This window comes from Indicator indicator, chromosome 2 (genome assembly GCF_027791375.1).
Source record: "Indicator indicator isolate 239-I01 chromosome 2, UM_Iind_1.1, whole genome shotgun sequence".
Taxonomy (NCBI): domain Eukaryota; kingdom Metazoa; phylum Chordata; class Aves; order Piciformes; family Indicatoridae; genus Indicator; species Indicator indicator.
In genome coordinates, this window is record NC_072011.1 from 32,497,904 (window position 1) to 32,519,498 (window position 21,595).

The 21,595-nt window shown below is 39.2% G+C and overlaps 3 protein-coding genes and 1 non-coding gene across 4 annotated transcripts in view; all 4 read right to left on the reverse strand.

Moving 5' to 3' along the window:
- Positions 1–730: 730 nt before the first annotated feature.
- Positions 731–8,964, reverse strand: TOMM20 (translocase of outer mitochondrial membrane 20). The gene is made up of 5 exons (XM_054396247.1): positions 8,755–8,964; positions 3,907–3,953; positions 3,139–3,220; positions 2,716–2,858; positions 731–1,616 (listed from the first exon to the last, which is right to left on the reverse strand). Exons 1-5 carry the CDS (start codon positions 8,876–8,878, stop codon positions 1,572–1,574), a joined length of 441 nt encoding a protein of 146 aa, XP_054252222.1. The 5' UTR covers positions 8,879–8,964; the 3' UTR covers positions 731–1,571.
- Positions 8,038–8,174, reverse strand: LOC128980806 (small nucleolar RNA SNORA14). Its single transcript, XR_008489494.1, has one exon. It is a non-coding gene; the product is annotated as a small nucleolar RNA SNORA14 (small nucleolar RNA).
- A 606-nt stretch (positions 8,965–9,570) lies between the features above and the next one.
- RBM34 (RNA binding motif protein 34) lies at positions 9,571–16,629 on the reverse strand. The gene is made up of 10 exons (XM_054396824.1): positions 16,219–16,629; positions 15,657–15,796; positions 14,386–14,605; positions 13,980–14,039; positions 13,349–13,392; positions 12,836–12,919; positions 12,571–12,634; positions 12,428–12,470; positions 11,199–11,317; positions 9,571–10,652 (listed from the first exon to the last, which is right to left on the reverse strand). The coding sequence occupies exons 1-10, from the start codon at positions 16,627–16,629 to the stop codon at positions 9,588–9,590; spliced, it is 2,250 nt and encodes a 749-aa protein (XP_054252799.1). The 3' UTR covers positions 9,571–9,587.
- A 4,265-nt stretch (positions 16,630–20,894) lies between these two features.
- ARID4B (AT-rich interaction domain 4B) overlaps positions 20,895–21,595 on the reverse strand; it is an 85,977-nt gene continuing 85,276 nt past the window's right edge. Inside the window, exon 23 of the mRNA XM_054399210.1 lies at positions 20,895–21,062. Coding sequence (XP_054255185.1) covers positions 20,932–21,062 — 131 coding nt within the window. The 3' untranslated portion in view covers positions 20,895–20,931. The remainder of the gene's footprint in view (positions 21,063–21,595) is intronic.

Below are 21,595 nucleotides of genomic sequence, written 5' to 3' on the forward strand. Positions count from 1 at the left end.
AACATCTCTTTCATGGCAAACCATTTAAGCAGACTGACTCAGTATGAGCCATTTCTACTCCTAAACTCAAGTATATGACTGACCATGAATTGTCCACTTAACCTCTCAAAAATTGCATGAGGCAATTTCTGAAATGTCAAGACCTGTATCTTGGAAAAATCTGCCTTTACAGAAACTTAGACCAAGCTGAAATGAGACAGATGGAAATGTTGGCTAAAGTGCTCTCAGAATATCTCACTTGGACTATATACCACCTAGTACCCTACTATCATTAGCTGGTCTGAAGGACACTTCAAAGCGTTCTTTCTCGAGTTAAAACAAGTCACCATGTCAAAAGTAAAGTTATGTTTTAAATTGTTTCTTCTGCCACCTGAGTGGTAATAGCACAAAGCTAGAGAACAGCAGAAGCCAATCTGTTTTCACATACAGAACATAATTGTCCATGGAAAACTTGCTGGCAGAAGTATGCTTCTGCTACCCACTGGTCTGTAGGATTTGTCTCCTCTTCAGCAGCAAAGGAAAACATACCTAATTCAAGTTCACTGTATCACACCATACCAAAATTTCACACCACCTTTTTAGTTCTATTAGTTTTAGCTAGCTTAGCCTGGGGATATCATTGTCTTACCTTATCAGTGCAATTTTATTTTAAGTTAAATGTCAAAGACTTAAAAACTGGTTTCTATGGTCTTGAAGACTAGAGACTGAAATATTAACTGCCTATCTTGCAAAAAGGTTCCAAGCTTTCCAAAAAGAGTCTTATGCTCTTATGATCTGTCCCAGGTTCTATTCCAAACAGCTTTATTTAACACACTTGCATTAACAGAGCTTTCATGTTTGCCAGATACAGTTTTGACTTGTAAAATGTTAGATTTTATTGTTCTTGACAGAAATGGATTTGTCATTCTTTCTGCAGCCAGTCATCTATTACCATTCTAATTTGCATCTCTTTATAAAGTGACTGGTTATTGTTTAAATGATCATGTCTGCTTTCTCAGGAAATGACACAAGTGTTTAAACATAATTAAAAGCATTGCAAAACCAGCAATAACATTAAAAATAAATTTTAATGTTAAGTCACATTAAGATCATTTGCTCTGACACTCAAATGTTCTGAAATTTAAAGTAGTACTATAGGGACACACAAGTGCAGATAAATCTTTATTGCCATAGTTTTGTTGCGGGTTTTGGGGTTTGTTTTTTTTTTTCTTTGTTTGTTTGGCGTTTTTTTTTTTTTTTTCCCAAAAATGGGCATTGGGATTCTAATAGGTTGTAGTTTAATGTCTTTATATGTACAACATTACAACTGCATATTTTAGTAATAACGAAGTTAGTGATACTTTCATAACTCAACACAGTGTATTTATAAAATGAATCCTTATCAAAATACACTTTCCACTGGGATAATAAATAAAATCCTGTGAAACCCACCTACACAAAGTTAATTTTAACTCTGGTAGAACCCGATGTAGTATACAGTCCATTAACTAACATGTTTGCCCCTTTATCCCCCTACTGATGCTCATCTTCTGGGGTAATAAAACCTTTTTTCCCCCCGTTGTGGTGTGACCTCATTCAACATCATCTTCAGCCAAGCACTGTGCACTTACAATTCTCTGTAAGAAGGAGAAAAACTCATTCACAATTACATAAAATCGACAGTAAGCAACTGATTATCAAGCAATGTAATTTTACACTGAAGATTAAGCAGTGTAATTACTAAGCAAACTGATTAATGTTAAAAATGGTAATCTATTTGACATAATTTAAGTCAGTTCTGCAGAAATTATGTACTGTGCAAGGCCTATCAATGCCAAAGTCTGACAAATAATATCCTATATCAGCCTTAAGTGGTGAACTGTGTGGGTTTTGGCACTTTTACTCTATTATTATCCCAGACCTTCACATCTTGTGTACTTGAAATTTTTCACCATTTTTACTAACTACATGGACCTTAAATTGAAACGTAACCAGGCCCAAGCTGTAAAGAGAGCTGACTAATGCACAGCACTGAGTCTCTGCTTTATGTGAGGTAACATCAACAGAAAGTACTCTTGCATTTCCAAGAACATAAAAAATAGTATTTTTTTTTCAACAGGCTCCCTTGGTAGCATATTGCCAATGTTACCTGCACAGTACTCAGGCTAAAAAGGAAGGACATTTTACACAGAGCTATGAACACTTCTATCATCAGGGAAATCCCTAAGCTTCCCAAACTGTGCCATGCTCTAATGCTAGTTAACACTGTGTTTATAGCTGGCCCAGAAGCAACAGGCTAGCAAAAGCAACAGATTAATTCTAATAATCTTTAATAGCACTAACAGACACTTGCAGATACACCATTTAAATTAAAACCAAACCACAAAACTCAAGACCCAGTGTAAGAAAGTTAGTGCTTTTCTGATCTTCCAGTATTTGGGAAAGAGAGAACCCGCTTACAGTATTCAGAGCTGCAGTCAGGTGTCTCTGCTTTGGAAGAGCCTAGCTTACCCAATGCATGAGAGAAATTTTCTATTTCTGTTTTACCCTGTTTGCTATTAATGCTACGTGATGTTTTTCATAGGTGCTTTTTAATATTTTGCATGGAAAAAAGCTTTTTTTAAATGTAAAATATATAAAACACATTACAAAAAACAATACTTGAGACTGATGTAGTACATAAGAGAACTAGAACAATTATTTTCAAACCAAACCAGCAAGGAACATTTCACATACCTGGCTTATTGTAGGGAGCTTAGTAAGAAGCATTTGAAACACTGGTGGTGGAAGAGTCTGCTGTAGAACTTGTAGTAGCTGCTGTGGCTGTCCACACACAGCAATGGCATTGGTCAAGTGATCGACACCTTTCTCATATTCACCTGTACAACAAATCACAATGTTTTGAAATCAACCTTCTTCCATGCTTTAAAGTATTAACATAAAACACCCATCAACAGTGGACTGAATTACTGAAAATCAATCCACACTTCTTTCTTCCTCCTTCATTGCCGGATCTTCTGAACGCAGAAGGTTAGAATTAAGTAAACAGATTTTGCTAGGTGAATTTGACTCCCCAAAAGATCTTAGTATATAAAAATCATCTTCTAGCAAAGGGAAACAACATTAGGTAAACTATTCTTAGAAAAATAATACTATTACCTTGAGCTAGTAGTTCCTCGCCCAGCTGAATCTCCTCAAGGAAAAATTTCTGAACTGCTTCAGCATCTTTCAGATCAGGCAACTATAACACACACAGTAAAACTGAAGTTGGCCCTTAAACATCAGTTAACAACCATGTTAGTAGAAAACATCCTCAACTGATATCAAGCACATATACAACCATACTGTTACACTGAAACTGGTAAAAAAATCAAACATTAGATGTGTCACCATAAAGTTAAATGCACACAGAATGTTTTTGATGATCAGACTCAGGTCTCATATCATTGCATCATAAAACCATACAGGTAGACCTTGAAATACCTCCATTCAGTTTATTAAGTACACAATTTCGTAGAAAATACAAATTTGTTTATCACAACTCTTTTTCTTACAATTATTAAGATAAATCTTTTTTCTTCTAGGATTCACTGGTCATAAGAAATATCAAATACTTAGAACAGAAAAATATCAAGTTCAGTTATAGGTTCTTCCCATCAATGACTTAAGTCTGAAAAGTCCTTGCACATAGTGCAAAGAAGAAAACAGCATCAAATCATGCAGTAAATGTTGTACTTTCTGGTACACAGCACAAAAAGGAGCAACTAATTCATTAGGTTATTTATAATCATTAAGAAAACTAAAGACTTGTCTAGCTGCAGAAGTGTTTGTAGTGATGGAATCAAAATAGGTCTTTAAACAAATCTTATAAATAATACAAATTAAATATTTTTCAAAATAGCACTGTATTACTGAACACAAAATTACCTTGGAAAGCCCTGCTCTCTCTTTGGCAAGTTTCTGTTTCTTCCTTCCTGTAACAACAAAAACATTGTACATTTTTAAATTGCAATTAAGAAAGCCTCATTCAAAAGTGTGAACAAATCCAAGTTATTTTCAAAATAAGAAATTGGCAATATGTTCCTAATATTGAAGACTGAACACAAGACCGCAACCCACCTCTGCAACAGGATATGATTTAGAGTTCTAATAAGGGTCAACAGTAGCACACCAATGCAAAGTGGCAATTCTTCTGCTGTCAACGGTAAACACCAACTGCACAGGACTTGCAGCAGAGCATACCTCATGCATGAGAGGCATGAAGATGAAGAAGGAAAGAGAATTACAGTAATACTGGATTTCTTCTGAATGGTTTCTAACAATAAGCACAGAAGCACTGCCTACAAGTCAAAGCTATCTGATTTTGAACTACATGATGCACCACTACCAGGAACTTTAGCAGGTCACAGTACATAATTGTCCTTTCCCAGCTGCTTTAAAGTAAACTTGGGAGCTAGTTAAATAGGTGGCAATATCTCATTGTCCCACAGCAAGAACAATACTAAAGCATATATTTTGGAAATCTGATGAAAGCAAGCATTTATGGACAGAGGAAGCAGATTTAATTGCACAATCTAAAGGCACAGATGGTCTGAAACAAAGTTGCACCACTCTAGTAAAAGTAGTGTAAATAAAATTATATATAGCTTGCTTTTAATGTAATCAAGCAGATATAAAGATACTCTATATCAGCAGTTATTCAAACAAGAAAGAATAATCATAGCGATACCAGTAACTTCCTTGAAAGAATAATTTTTGTAAGTCATCAGTTCATTAACAGAAATACTTAGACATAACTTTAAAATACAGCTTATGATTAAACAAGTATACTCTTACTATTTGGCCTCAGTGTCAGCTTGGTAACATCTGTGTTAACAACAACTGTCACAGCCTGATTTTTCTGTTGAGACAATTTTACAAGTTGGAAATACTTCCACACGTGACTAACAGTTTTAATGGCAATGAGTTAAAAATCTGCAATTGTCCACATGAAAACATTAAGGAATACTATTTCCTAGTAGTGATAATGCAACATTACATTTATGGACAAGATCAAGTGTTTTTCTATATAAAGAGAATCTACATTCTACATGAATCATTCTTTTACCTCCCTCCCACAATACCATAACCCTTAGCACCTGAATTTTGACAATTTCTTGACCTGTATAAGTTATTTCACAACATTACATACAGAAAAATGTGTCATATAGAACTGTAGCATACTATAGTTTTATCATTATGATTATTTTCAATCTTAAAAGAAAAATTTATCTCTTGAAAGTTGGTGCCTTTAATTAGCCCACTCCAAGTTTTCTGAAGCATTAATTTGCACACAACTTTAAACTGCACTATTACGCAAAGCAGTTATGCTAATATCTAAAATCTTGAAGATTAAATAAAAGTAAAATTAAAAAGTAGTAGCTGAAATGTTTCACTGTCAAAACAAGGCACACTGTAACTATAGTGCAGCCTCAATAAAAAGTACAAAGAATAACAGTCTACCATTTACACGTAATTTTCAATAGAAAATTGTGTTTTCTTGCATGACTATCATTTCTTCTAAAATATTACAACAGGTATCAGTCACAAGCTTCAGTATTCAATGGAAAAACAAATAAAGACATGCTGGTAACCATAACTACTTAATAAAAGCTTTTTGATCACTGATTGTACACATATGAAGTAACATAATTTAACCTGGAAATAGTAACACTGAACACACTTCTACAGAACCTTTGAAATCCGACTGCTACGCTATTTTTCTTCCTCTTAATACATTTTCACAGGTCTCTTTAAAAGTCTATTAACCAAAAGAATTATGAAAATCAAATAGCTCTAAATGATTTTTAGCAATTCTTCCCACATTGGCTGGTAACACTAGTTTTAAATACATTTGCAATGACAGCCAAAAGTTGCATTTGTAATAAGACAAAAGCAAAAAGCAAATACTTTAGGAGGACCAAAAAAATGAGGGGAAAAATATTATTGAAAATATTGTTTTCCCTCAGAGAACCTCCAAGAAAATTAAAAACTTCCATTTTTTCTAAAGACATTGTCACATTTTAAAAAGGGGAAGGGTAATCTTTCATAGAAGTCATCTTAGTAAACACAGAAATGCGTGTGCATCCATTCAAAACAGAAAGCTAAACTGCAGCTCTCAAACTGGATGTGACTTGCAGGTCTCCTGCAGGCACAGCTCTCCTACATGGAGAACTTTCAAATGCAAACCAATGGACAGCATAGCCTGTTGTGCTGCCATGGGTTGCAAAACCCCCACGAGTTGCCCCAGCAGCTTCAAAAACAGTCCCACAAAGGAGCAGAATGATCAAAAAGCCATTTGCGTTTTCAGGTCCCATCCATGCACTGCTCTCCTCATACTGCTGTCCAGGCAGAAGGTGCTCTGAGGCAAAGTTCAGCGTTGCCAGAAATTCTGTCTTTCAAAGACGAGCTTGGTGTCCACACTTGTGTACAGAACAGTTCTCATTTATATATTCAAGAACACAAATACTAAACACATCCAATGTCTTATCATCTTAAGATATAGCTGTGGAAGCTAAAGCAGCTCCTGATGTTTATAGCTTTGCTATTTTTTGGTCCAAAGATTACTGTCCACTGACAGTAACATGCTGCTAAACTAGCATCAGCAAAACCTAAAAAAACCCACAAAACCTGCTAAAAAGGTAAGATTAAGACATCTGGAAAATCAAAGTACAGCAGATTTTCAAGCCTCCCAGGAAATCTCATTTTTTCCCCCTGAAATCTGAATCTGGCCACCTAACCTTTTAGGATGGGCCTTTGCAAAGCAAACTTTGGTCCAAACATAGCCCAAGGAGATGTACAATTTAACTGGTTCCTCATTTGTCAGTAAGTGCCTGAGCAAGTATGACAGGCAATCCCTTGACATAGGGGATCTCCAGCCCTTTCCAAATTTTGGTGATACCACATCACAGAAGCGAATAAAACCCCAAACCTTATTCTAAGAACATTAGTAGAAAATATCTGCTATAAAGGTGGCTTCTACAATTTTTTTCCATCAAATACCCTTATTATTGCCTGAGAAACAGTATACCATCATCTAAAGAACTGCAACTGACTGCATCAAATACTTTACAGCCTAAGCCTTACTATCCAACAGTAAAAACGCTGTAATAATCAGATCACTGGAACTACCACAGAAGCATCCCTATGAAGAATCATTTAGAGTAGTTAAAAAACAGTAAATTTAAAATTCCTTATTATCTAAAGCCTTACAAATAAAGGAAACCCAGTGTATCACATGAAAAGATCACAAGCCCTCCAAATGACAACAGCCAACCTATATCAAACCATACTCTACTTTTTCACTTCAAAGAAAATGTTAATTCTTAATCAGAGAATGTCTAGGGTTTATTCAGAACATTACTGGACCGAAGCTTAAATAATGCAAACAATAGCGATAGAAAATTAATTTTCAACGTTTCTGCAAAAAAATTACATAATACAGTAATTTCTCTATTACATATTTAATATTATAAAAAGAACATGGATGATTATACTGCCAAAAATCGAGTTTGTTTGTGCAAGACAAGCACTTAACCAACTTAATATACTATGAATTCCCAATGAATAACTTGCACTTGCAAGAAGCATGGATCCATGATCCTACATACATGTGCAATGGCCTCGAAGTGAAACATTCAAAAGATGTAATTTGCTGTGGAAATGCTTACAGTAAGAGGAAGTAATTTGCTGCTAAGTGCCAACACTGGTTACAAAAGAAATCCAAACCACTAAGGGAGAATCAAACTGTTGAAGTTACGTTTAATCAGCATCAGGTAAATACCCATTTTCAATCCATGTAGTTATTATCCCTTCTACCCCTGAAACTTCAGACGCCGTTATGTTTATTTGTCGGGAAAGTTTACCTTCATAGCAGTTTCTTATGGTCGGATTAGCTATCAAAGAAATACTATCTGCATTTGCATGATAGGAACAACCCAGCACAACTAATAAAAACTTATTTCTCGTTATTGAAGTACCCCGAGTACTCATTTCACAGTTGCCTTCACTAATTACTAAAGCGTTGTTGAAGATGTGAAATAATGAAGAGCCACAGGAGAAAAGCTCTACATTTTGGATTAATCATCAGTTTGCTCTGGCATTCATTCTTATCCTGGAAGCTAATAACCGAGCTGCCAGGAGGGTTAAGAATGCAGCAGATGAAACACCCGAGAGCTGCTACCTCCTCTTGCCTTACGACAGCAACAACTTCACTATGAGAGATTACATTGTTCTATCTGATCTTCTTTAAAAAAAAAAAAAAAAGTCAAAAAGTCACTATGCTGGTTTCTGATGCCGAAACCATAAGTTATTCAGTAACCCTATCAACTACAGGAAACACTCTGCTCCGACAAGCAGCCCCGTCTCCTGATTAGGCAAAGTGATGACGAGAGGCAGCGAACAGCAGGGTCTCGAGGCCTGCCTCTCACAAGCGCACCGGGGCGAAGGTGCCCGTCAGCCTCGTCTCGCGCCCTTCCCGCCCAGTAGACGGTGGTGACGAGCCGGGCAGGCACCGGGGGCTCAAGGCCGCTCCCCTCCGACAGGGCTATGTGTGGGAGAGGATGGATGTGCAGCCGCGGCGACCGAACCCCAGCGGGACCCGGGAGCAGGAGGGCGCTGCAGAGGCGCCACGTGCCACCCGCCAGCCCCTCGCGCGCAGACCAGGCGGGCGGGGTTAGGAGGCAGTGGCCGCTGAAGGCCAGGAGCAGAAGGAGAGAGGGCGGCCCGGACACTCACGCTCCCGCAGTCGGTTCTTGAAATTCGGGTCGCTCCGTCTTTTGCGGTCGAAGTAGATGCAGTAGCCAATGAAAAGGGCCCCGCAAAGGCCCGCCGCGATGGCACTGGTCTTGCCCACCTTCATCGTGCCCAGCGCCGAGGGGTAAGTCCCACCGCGTCGCCCCCTCCCTTCCACCGCGCGGCCAGCGCCGAGCTCCGCAAGCACCTTGGGGCGAGCGGACAGCCAGAAAGGACCCCGCCTCGCTTCCGCTGGCGTCATCAGCCAGCGGCAGCAGAGGCTTCCCTCTGCAGTGCCTGCGGGGGAGCCAGCCAGCTACCGGGCGCATGCGCGGAAGGGCTCACATCGCGCAGGGAACCCGAAAGTGCGGTGGAGCCAAGCTGCGCTTCTTGAGAAGGCACAGGGGAAGGCGCACAGGGCGCTCGGATCCCCACTCCCTGAGTACCGGCTTTCCGTGCAAGTCTTGCAAGCTGAAACTTAAGTTAAAAACAACCCCAACGGTTTCTAGGTAACGATTTGCATATCATCACAGCATTCATCTGCACAAAAGCCACTTTGGCTGTAGTCATTTTGACCAACTCTCAGAATTCAACTAAACCCTGCAGCAAGGCTGCAGCTGGAGGTGCATTCCCTGAACACAGTATCATGCAGTGTCTGCACTGACTGGAGTATGGATACATACCTTGTACATCCACTTTATTTTCTAGAAAAAGCCAAAAGCCCCAGAGTGAATACAAACAACTACAGCTGTATTACAAACAAAATTTATGGCAGAACAGCGTGTATACATCAATCTTTATAACAATAATAAGCACGGTTATAGCTCTTATTTTTATCAAAAAACTTCTGTTTTCTTCACAGCTCTATTTCTAGGAAGAGTTTTTAGTACTTTCTGTTTACTGCTCTTTAATGGGATTGCTTTTTCACCAGAGCTACTCTTGTTTTTTAAGGTACTATCAGCTCTGTACTTCAGAGACTGATCTGCACTTTTCCATGGTGCTTTCCATTTCTCTCTGCAGTGCTTCACTTGTATCTTTCTTCCCTTAAGATTAGACTTGTTGAGTTTCAAAGTGACATGTACAGCATCTGTATTCTGATCTGCACTTTTCTGTGGTGTTTTCCACTCCTCTCCACAGTGCTTCACTTGTGTCTTTCTTCCCGTAAGATCAGGCTCGTTTTTTTTTAGAGGGAGATATATGGCATCTGTATTCTGATTTGCGCTTTTCTGTGGTGCTTTCCACTCCTCTCCACAGCACTTTGCTTGTGTCTTTCTTCCCGTATCAGATTTGGTTTGTTTCACAGCAACATGTACAGCATCTGTATTCTGATTTGCACTTTTCTGTGGCGCTTTCCACTCCTCCCCGCAGTGCTTCACTTGTGTCTTTCTTCCCGTATCAGACTTGGTTTGTTTCACAGCAACATGTACAGCATCTGTATTCTGATTTGCACTTTTCTGTGGCGCTTTCCACTCCTCCCCGCAGTGCTTCACTTGTGTCTTTCTTCCCGTATCAGACTTGGTTTGTTTCACAGCAACATGTACAGCATCTGTATTCTGATTTGCACTTTTCTGTGGCGCTTTCCACTCCTCCCCGCAGTGCTTCACTTGTGTCTTTCTTCCCGTATCAGACTTGGTTTGTTTCACAGCAACATGTACAGCATCTGTATTCTGATTTGCACTTTTCTGTGGCGCTTTCCACTCCTCCCCGCAGTGCTTCACTTGTGTCTTTCTTCCCATAAGATGAGACTCGTTTTGTTTCAGAGCAACATGTACAGCATCTGTATTCCGATTTGCACTCTTCTGTGGTGCTTTCCACTTCTTTCCACAGCGCTTCACTCGTATCTTTCTTCCCATAAGATTCGACTCATTGAGTTTCAGAGCAAGATGTACAGCATCCGTGTTCTATAGCAACAGACAGTTTAAAAGCATCGTGAGAATACTGGGGAAGAATGTTTTTAGGCTGCAGGAAACAAAGTAAGGAAGATGAAGCTCAGAGACTGCCATAGAAAGCAAGTTGTACTGAACCCACAGCACAGTCAGTAAGCAATATGTCTGCTGGAAAGAATTCCACTTGTAATTTGACATGTAAGAAATGGGATACCATTGTAATTACACCAACCGAATTCTTCTGTCCATCTTTCCCTTAAAGCTCATTTCTTTCACCAAAATGCTTTACAGCTTTTCTTTGTACACAACCTAAAATAGTTTGCTCTATATCTGCTTCCAGAGAACTGGTCTTCCAAACTGCTTTTAACACATGCACCCTCTCCCCCTGCCAATGTTACCCTTTAATGTTACAAACTGCTACTACTACTATTAATAATGACAACAATAACAGCAGTAATACTAATAAACAAACCCACACATTTAAATTTTTTTAGAAATTTAAAATCCTGACTCAGATTTTGAAGGATTTCCAGTGTCCTGAAGCACACCATTCACACGTACCTCAAAGAGAACGTAGCCGAAGCCTTTACCCAAGCCAGTCTTTCTGTCTCTCACAATTCGCACTCCTACTACATCTCCACAGACAGAAAAGTGTTCTCGCACAGCATCGTCACTGATGTCTGCAGGCAAGCACAATGACACATGCTTCTTCACTCAGACTCAGAGCTTTTGAAGCCTGGCCCAAATCCAAAGATTTTATATTTACCAATTTGTATGCACAAACCGTATTTTTATATTTACACAAATGTAAGTGGTTCAGAAAAATGACAGCAAGTTAATAATGCAGACTTATAAAGGGCTGTTTACTTTGACAGTTAATGATTCTCTAGCTTTAAAGAGCACAACATAAATCACAAAGAACAAAGGCAAAGACTAAAATAAACTTTTCAAACAATTATATTTATTATTTGAATGTAGTGGAAATGAAGATTTGTGCTACATTTTTGTATCTTTTTCTTATGCCAGAATCTCTAAGAATCAATGCTGATGACAATGAGCTTGTGCTGGCATTTCTTGAAGTCTAATACTCATTGCCTGTGTCATGAATTTTAGCTGAATCATGAAGGGACTTACAGTTTCAAACCACAATTGCTATACCATTGTTCTGATAACAGCCAGATGTGTAAGGCTTTCTCAGTCTCATGTCCATGCAAACAGAAGAGTGTGATGTAGCAACACAAAAACACAGGTTTATTCTTTTCTCTACGATTTACTTCACACTATGGTAAACCCCTTACACTGATATAACCCTATCTCTGCTGAGGGCAGGCACTGAATTTAATAATATAGGGTTTAATTACAGCAATGGGACTCAGATGTGCTGAGAAATGACCTTGGCAGATTGAACTTTTTACAGAGCACTGCTAATCTCCAAACTGCTTTTTGTGCAGGATGTTTACTACTTGGAATTAGTTCCTAAACAGGTATCAGTACACATTTAACATAGTTTTGAAAGCTATGGCCTATACAGTCCAGTCACATTTATTTTAAAAATACCAAGCAACAACCAGCTACAATAGAGAAAATTAACCTGCAGAACCTGCCCAAAATTTACAATGCCTTTAGATGCTGGAGCTAAAAAAATAAAACTGCTATTAAAAAATTAATTCCAACAAAAGACATTCAGCTACCTAAACATGCTACCCTAAATACCAATTAATACCACCCCCAATATCAATAGATTACATAAATCTTAAGTAACAATGTGTAACAATCCATTTCAGACTTACCATATGAGACATTTCCCAAAAATATGGATCTTTTATTATCATGCTAAAGAAAACAAGATACAAGACAGTAAGTTCTTTATTACAGGGGGAAAAAAAAAAGCAGCAAACATAAAAGGGATTTTCTAGTCACATATCTTACTTACCGAACTGCTTTTTGATGCAATGTCAACTCTGATGTGAAATCCACTAGCAATTTCTCTTCCATTTCTTTTGCAACCAAAGGCAAAAAGGTTTTCAAATTAAACAAGTTACTTAATTTGCAATGACGCTGCATAGCATTACTCAAAAAGTATACTTCTAAAATCTGAAAAATCATTTTATTGATTTATGCAAAAGGGAGGAGGTAGTTTAAATTTATCTGTAAATCTACCTCTTCAATAGGGAATGGGGAAAAAAACTGAGACTTACTCCTTAAGAGCCTCAATGGCATCACGTTCTTCCTCAAATACAATATAAGCATTAACGAACTTCGCATTAGGGTGCACTTTATTCCTGGAATGTGAAAAAGACACATACTGTTTTAATAATTCTAATAGCGTGCAATGCACAAGCACTTCTTGTTAAACACATTTATGCCTGTTGTTTTATGCACAGTAACAACTTAATTTTTCTTAAAGGTCAAGCTAGCCACTTATGTCCACACTACATCTTGTAAAGCCTGTACGTGCAGCCTGATCAAGCTTCCTCAGCTCATAAATGTATCCAAAAATATAAAGAAATATAACCAAAGGTAATAAATTACTAGTACCCCAGGCACATAATTACTTTTCACTTGTCAAGAAAATTTACATACGCATAAAGGTAATTACAAAAGTCACAGAAACACAGAACTAAAGAAAAAATTAATATAGCCAAACAGGCAAAAAACAGCATTTAAAAATTCTTCTGAGGAATAAAGCAAGAAATTCACAAGGAACCTACTTTATTGCTGCCAACTTTTTGGATAAAGTAGCTTCTGCTGGAACCTTTAAGATAAAAAGAGCTTTAGTTAAGCGAGCCTAGTATCAATTTCTCTCAGGTATTTTTTTCCTGAAGACAAAGAACAATTCAAACAAGTACCATTCCCACCCAAAGCAATGTAGCCAGTACAGTGAGTAATGATGGAAGTGGTTATTCTACAGCTGATAGAAAGACCTCATAATTAGATAGATTGCTTTGACTTCATCTGTTAAGTTACTTGAGTTCCAAGACTATTACCCTTTAAGTATTTTACAGAGTATGCTAATTTATAATCAACGCATCTTTGCTAATATGATTTAAAAATGGGTAAGCACTGTCTTAGCTAATGAACAATAATAATAGCATTCTTCTTGCAGGTAAAATACAGCTCTGACACTATCAACTGCTGCTACAGGAAGCATAAAACCTGATGCAAGGAGAGATGAACCCCTAGTGGTGCCTGTGTGGTAAAATCTCCAAGGCTTTTTCTAATGGCAAAAAATATACACCCAAGGCTCCTTCAGAATTAATTAAGATACAACAACCCTTATGAATACTACCCTTTAAGATCCAAAAATATTGTTGTTACATAACGTTAAAAGAAACAACATACCAAAGACCGGAACCGAACAGATTTTATTTGTCCATACTCTTTAAAAAGAGCTTTCAGTGCCTAAACAGAAGACAGTACAAATATTGAATACATATTTGCATACTGGTAATAAAAATTATTGTTGAACATTTATTAGTAAGATTAGTTTTACACTATTTGCATGTTGCTTCTATTTCTGTTAAAGGGCAACTAAAAATAAGACAGACCAACCACATCCACTGCCATAGAAAGCCTAGCTCCACTAAAACAAAAAGGATTGCCTTTCAGTAACAAGCATTATTTCTTACTTTCCCAAAAAGCAACTTTAGTCACAGTATGTGCAATTCCTCAGATGAAAACATCCTCCCAAACTATGAACCGTAGTATCAATTTTCAATCCTTTAGCTGACAGAATCATCTCACATACCTGACGAGTACAGCTGACAGGCAGGTTTCCAACAAACACTGTCCTTCTGCCTACCATTTCGTCGGTCACCTTTTTCCCTTTTTTTTGTTTCGCAGTACTGCCTTTATCTGAATTAACAACACTTCTGGTGATGGCATGAGAAGCGCTTTTCTTTGGCTTTGCTTTGTTTTGAAACGGTTTTTCTTTCTCCTCTTCATCTGCCTGCTCCAAAGCACTCTCTCTTATCAGAAAAAAAAACAAGTAAATTATAATTGATGAGAAAATAAACAGAGTTTAGGTCAAAAAGTCAAAGCTTCCAAGACAAGTATTTTATCTTACATTTTAAATTATTACATTCAACACTGAATTGCAAAGGTTATTTTGCTTATTACACATTGAACAAATACATTTGATATTCCATAAATGGAAAACTATGTTCTGTCGCCAAGACATTGCATTTGCTATTTAGTCGGAGTTCTAAAAAACAAATTCACAATTAAATAATTTGATATCCTCTAAAATTGAAAGGGGGGGAAAAAATCATCTTTGCACACTGAAACCAAGGAGAGATTTAATTCTTCCCAGTATCCAGGACAGCCAGAACAAACAATCCTTTGGGATCCATCTGCGTAGTAAGGAGGCTCTATCTATCCAAACTTGCTGTAACAGCATGAAAAATAAGATCTGAAGAAGCTTCTAGAAAGCTACCATACCAAAACAGCAAACAAGTTACATAGGTGCAGAAGATGCAACAACATACAGTATCAGAGAGAAACCGCTGTGTTAGCCTTGTGCTACAATCAGCCAGACTTTGCTATCCAAACATCATTATACAGAGACTTCCTGACCGCACTGACAGCATCTTGGTTTAATCTGGAGCATTTACAAGAACTGTTAACAGCGTTTTCTGTGTCACAGCAGAGGGTAAGTGTTGGCAAGGATAGCTAACCCTGCCTGGTACCTTGCTGCTGCTGAAATCACCTTTGTCCCTTGGGCTGCAGGTCTGCTGGATAAAGCCAATTAGAGTTAGAAAGCATCACGCCCTGCGATGATCTGATAGCTCCCTATCAGGGGATCTGCACTTCATGGACCTAGAACTTCATGAAGCTGGAAGTATTTATTACCTTCTGTAGCAAACTACAGAAAACTTTTGCAGTATCCTTAAAAGTGATCTTCTTAAACACGAGGTTCAAGATGAATGGTAGAATGAACTACTGCTCCACTGAATCCATGATTTTGGGATTAAGCTAGATGTTGTTTAAACAATACTATAAAATGTATCTTCCAGTCACCTGTTTGCCAGTTTTTTCTCTGCTTGTGAAAGTTCCTTTTTTCTGACTTTCTTTGGCTTTATAGGAGGTTCCTGTATGACAGATGAGCTCTGGTCTTCTGCTACTTTCTCCACTTCTGCCTGCCTTCTTTTCTTGCTTTTCTGCAAACAAAACAAAACTTCCAGAAACGTCCTACCGTTATTGTATATATTGCTATTTAGTTGGGGCGTCACTAACTGAAGCCAGCAGCCCCAGGCAGTGGCGCTTCCCGAGCTCGGATCTATCTGCCTGCCTGCCTGCCTGCCTGCCCACCCACCCCGTCTGGCATCCTCACGGCACTTCCAGCCCCCAGAGGAGGGGATCACCGCGAAGCGCAACTGGCGGCCTCGCACGCCAGCCATCTCACTCGGCTCCCACGAAGAATTACCCTGGACTAACCCCACCCTCGCGAAACCTCCTGTCCTCCCGCCCATTGTCCCACGACCCTTATTTGGCGCTCCGCGGGCACAAAGGCGCAAGGCAGGGGAGAACGCGCCCCCGCAGAGTCCACGCAGCCCGGCTCGGCGGCACTCACCCTCATCACGGGCACCAGCGCCGGCGGGGCGCCGGCGGCGAAGGGGCTGAAGAGGCGCGCGAGCGGCGCGTCGGGGGCCGTGTCGGGCCAGAGGCTGCCCGTCACCTGCCCCACCACGTACTCCTCCGCGCCGCCCGCGCCCCCTCTGCCCCGCGCGCGGGGAGAGCGTGGCGGCGCTACACCACGTGCTCTCTCCTCCGGTGGCGGCGGGCCCCGCGCCCCCACGCCGCGCCGCTTGTCCCCCATGGCTCCTCGTGGCCTGATGGGAGTAGAGGCGGGGCGCATCACTTCCGGCGCGCGGGGCCGGTGCAGGCTGAGGGAAGGCGGAGCGACGGAACGGTGATGGAGAGGGACAGAGGTGTGCCCTTCGAGAGGCTGGACGTGGGGGAGACGCCAGGTAGAACACCGTGTCCGCTCCATCCCCCGCCGCTCGCCGCAAACATGCCCCTCAACACGTAGAACATCGGCGGTGGCTGCTACACGCGGCTTGGGCGGGGAGAATCGTCTGATACGTTATTTTCCAAGACCCTCAGCTCGAAACGTGCCGTGCTCCCCTCCATCCGAGAAGGAAATAGAAATTATTCTGTGATTACTTATGTCTTCTTACGCAGTTCCTAGTTAAAATCATTTTTAAGTGATTGAGAGTGCCAGAAGTTGCTGTTGTCTGGAGAAAAAAAAAAACACATTTCTTTGCCCTATGTTGCTGTGGAAGCCCTCTCCGGGATGACATTATAAAATGCACAGACAAAAATCCCAATCACACAGCCCCCTAAACTCCCACTTATAGCCTGTGCAAGATGTTCTCATTGTCCCAGAATGCAGACTAAATGGAAACCACCAAGTTTGCTCAGTGGCAGGCTGCGCCGCTCCAACAGCGCCTCTGGCCTCTGCTGGAAGACTGAACTAATGCCTGTGGAAAAGGGCTTACTCCAACCGTCTTGTTAAAGTGCACAGGGGCCAGAGTGGGTGATCTCGCAGAAAACATCTTTCTGCTGGTGCAGCCACTTCTAAAGTAGTTCATCTTCAGACGAACCTGGAAAAGGATTAGAAAAACAGAAAGGGAGGAGTGTAGAGCCCACCCAAAACTGAATGTTGTCCATGGCTTGTTTGTGTGAAACAGGCTATGTCTTACAAAACTGGATAACAGAAAGTGCACACAGCCCCAGGCCACTAAGCAGTTAAAGCTGTTTTAAGCAATAAGTTACTAGAGCACAAGAGACATCATCCCAAAGCATCACTCAGGCAGTCAGATTCCTTCTGGATTGTATCAGCTGTACATGGAACCTGCAAGAGGCTTTTAAAACATGTAAGGATTTTTTCTGATGAAAAACCCCTGAGAAACTCAGTACTTCTAGGGGGATTTGAAAACAGGGGCAGGGGGACAGGAAAACAAGGAATCAGTCAGACCTCCTACCCTACTCTGTAGCCAGCAGAGTACTTGATCTTGCTGCTGCAGCTATGGGGATAGGACTGGACAAGTGATGCAACTGGAAAAGACACTTTTTTTGCTAGGCTAATTCTCAAACAGTGCATTTTCCAGCCAAGGCCACAGTGCAGCTGGTGCATAATGCAGTTTGATCTGTTACGAACTCTATGAATAGACATCTAATTGGGATCTCCTTTTAGACCTGCCTGGTCAGAATGTAATTTTAAATGTTAGATGCTGTGATAAAAATTGGAAAGGCACAGAAAATTAGCAAGCACTTAAAGACTGAAGCAAATACAAATGCTGCTTCTGTTATAATATTTTATGCACTTTTTGCACTGCCAGTGTCAGCAGTTTTGTTGGCACCAATGGTCAAAACTGAAGGCAAAACAAGTAGTCCAGCTATGAAAGGAAGTATGGACACAGCTCAGCGATCACTGCTAGCGGGAAGTTTCCTCAGCTTTAAGCAGTATGCATGCCAAGCAGGGAGCACATCCATGTTTGAAACTGCATTACAATATATAACCTAAAAAGATGCTCATGTTTCACTCACTGGAACATGGGATGAAATTGCAGGGCTAACAGTTTGCCAAAGGCACCTTCTTTTGTAACTACTGGGACCCAAGAAACATGAATCTGGTAAGTACCGTTTGGAGAACTGCATCACACAAGAGGTGCAAAATATCCAGAACAGACTTTTGACTAACCATTAAACTGCATGAGTAATACAGCATGAAATAAATAATTTCTGTATTAAACAACAGCAAAAATCCTATTTATGCAACAACTCAATTTGTGAGTGGAGGGGTGACTGTATGATTCCTGTTTTAAACAAGTAAACAAGCAAAACCTCAGATACAACATGAGTCAACAATTGTCACATCAAAGCAAAAATGCTGGCACTAAAACTGAGAGCTGACCAAGAACTAGTACTGAGTGGAGAGCTGAATTTGCTCTTGCTTGCTCAGATGCATTTTCCAGTTAAATCAATACCAGTTACCCTACTGAGACTGCAAGGTAGAACTGAACAATTATGACTGATTCTGCTAAACGTAAAACATATGTAAATATCCTCTGAGTAGCATGATGGAAATTATTGAAATTGCTCTTCAGGCTCAAGTCACTAGTAGTTACTAATGTACTAACAATGTTTATAAAGCTTATAATTGCTTGACATTTATCCGTCTCCTCAGTAATCTATCATTTTGCAGGTGTAATAGTATTTTGGTCAACTGAACTACAGCCAGACATGATTTAAGCATAGAACACTCAAAGTTTTATTCCAGTTTCACTTCTGTTGAACCTGAACTTGATGCAGTCGATACAAAAGTCAGCAAGAATCTTCAGGAGCTTGGGTTTACATTTTCAAACTACCTGAATTAACATGAATCAAAATTAATCTTTTTTTCAACTGGTCCTGTCTTAATAATTACACTGGGCCAAGTTTTCCCATTCCACTGAAAAGGAGCATGAATATGAATTAATTGCTAAGAGGAAAAGTAGGGCCAATGTACCTGCTCTCGGTTATCTTTACTGGCTAAACTGATTCTATAGCTTGATGTCATTTTAATGCACATTATGGTTGCTTAATTAAAATGTTAGAAACAAAATCAGGGATTCACAAACTATGGCATTTTATTTCAGAGGCCTTTGCTTACATTTGTACAATATATTACATAATTCTCCATTTTCTGCAGAACCTAATATATATTTTATAGCTTTTTTCTATAAGCTTTTCCTTCAATGTTTGTCAACAAATTTTTTACAGTCCTGTACAATTCTGAATACTCTGAAACCATTTTCAATAAAATCAGTTAACCTTAAGCACACACTATGAAGACTGAAAATGCTTTTCTTAGAAAAGTCAAATGTAAAGGATTCTGACACTAGCATCTACAAACAAAATGCTCTGATTTCTTACATGTTGTATTGCCAGAAAACAAACAAAAACATGCCGGCCCCTATTTCCCCAGGCAAAAGAAGTACACAGAACTACAATTAAAACAGTAAAACAATCTGTACAATAAAGTACTGTGTATTAACAGTGCCAGGTATTAAATAGCTTGAATGAACACTTCCGCAATATACAAATGTCTTACAAAGGTATATAATTAACAGGAGAGAGCTTGGGATCCATACAACATAAAATCAGTACAAGTGAAAACAGTTTGAAGTTGGTTTTGGAATTTGTACAAGGCATTTAAAAAATTAAATGTCTACCACTCAGCTAGCTATTCATTTTAAAAACAACTACCCTTTTGTGGCAGTGTTCATACCAGCAACCACAAATTATAACTTCACACTTTACTCTGTCTTGAAGTCCTCTCTTTGAAGCTCGTAATAAAATAAGCATTACAAATGAAATATTTGTTGCTTTAAGGGAAAAGAAACATTTACAAGAGAACACAAAAATATAACTGTTATAATCCATTATGAATAAATATACACTTTAAACTGGCTAAATACAATCTTTATACATTAAGATTTAATACAGTTAGCCATTTTCTTTCTTTTTCATAATGTATTTTTATCAAAATTAAAAAAAAATACTGTTTTATAGAAAAATGGCAAAGTACAGTAGTTTCATTCCAATTAAGGGGTTCTTAAAACCCAGAGTAACCCATTTGAGCCTAATTCAAACCTGTAAACATTAGTCAGTCTTTTTTTTGTTGTGGGTTTTTTTTTGTTTGTTTGTTTGTTTTAAAGGAATCTTCCTATTTGGTTATCAGGACTGATGTCAAACATCCTACTAATTTCAGGTTTTTAATTGAATACATGTGCTTGACGTATACAATTAAAGCCACTGTAAGGTGACTTAGCAGTTAAAAAACAATTAGCTTGTACAAATGAAAATAGGTTCAATATTTGTCATAAATAAATGGAAAAATATCAAATGTTCCAGCTTTAACAAAATACGAGGGAATAGAGTAAGCCTGATCAGGTTTATTTAGATCAACTCAACAACTATATGCTTATTGTCCTGTCCCTACAGGCAGTGAACAGCCTCCATTTGCCACAGTGGAAGGCCTTCGAGTCACCAGACTTACAATTCCCAGACAAGTTGGAAACAATTATTGCTTGAGGAAAAGCAGTTTGTTGTACTTTTTCTTCATAAAAGTGCACTTAAGTGCAAAGTTAGCTTGTCAAGAAACAACTTTAAATACAAAATAGTGCTTGTCTGAATTTTGTGCCACTGTGCAGTATAAAAAAAAAAAAAAAAAGAAAAAAAAGGAGGAAAAAAAAAAGAGTGGCCCTCAGCAGCCATTAAGTGCAAAGTGCTTTAGCAAGTCCTGCTGTCACCTGCACTCAACTGACATTCCATTCTGTGATGAACTTGACATAGATGGTTCTGCTAAAGTTAACATAACTGCAGCTGTAATGGAACTAGAAGAAGGTGATGAGGAGGAAGATGATGTAGTAGCAGCACCTGCACAGGAAAACACAGGTTATAAAGATTTACAAATTATGCAATAAAAATGCTTTCCTATTCAACAACAAACTTTGGTATACTGAATCCAGCAACTAAAACATAGTAACTAAAAAGAAAAAAAAAAAAAAAGCCTCTATTCCCTACTTTCTGTGGGAAATACTCTGAGACAGAGCTTTGGCTATGTGCAAGGCAGCACAGCATTGCCCCTTCCAGCCTTGGTTCGTTGTCCAAGGCAGACACCAGACCTCCTTCCTGACCCACCAGCAGAGTCACCTGTTCCATTGGGAATCCACTCAGGTAGAGCCTTGTTCCAGCATTCTATCTTCCTGTACACCCTGCTCTGGCAACCATGAAGCAACTGCAATTATTATGTGATGGTTGCAGCCATAAAATCTTACTACAGGTGGCATTTCAGACTTTCTTCTTACACCCAGTGAACTCTTAAAAGTGCAGGTAAACAAGACATGGAGAAAATAATCCTTTTAATGCTCCTAAGAGGCAGCATACTAGAACATTCCCTGCAGCAACAG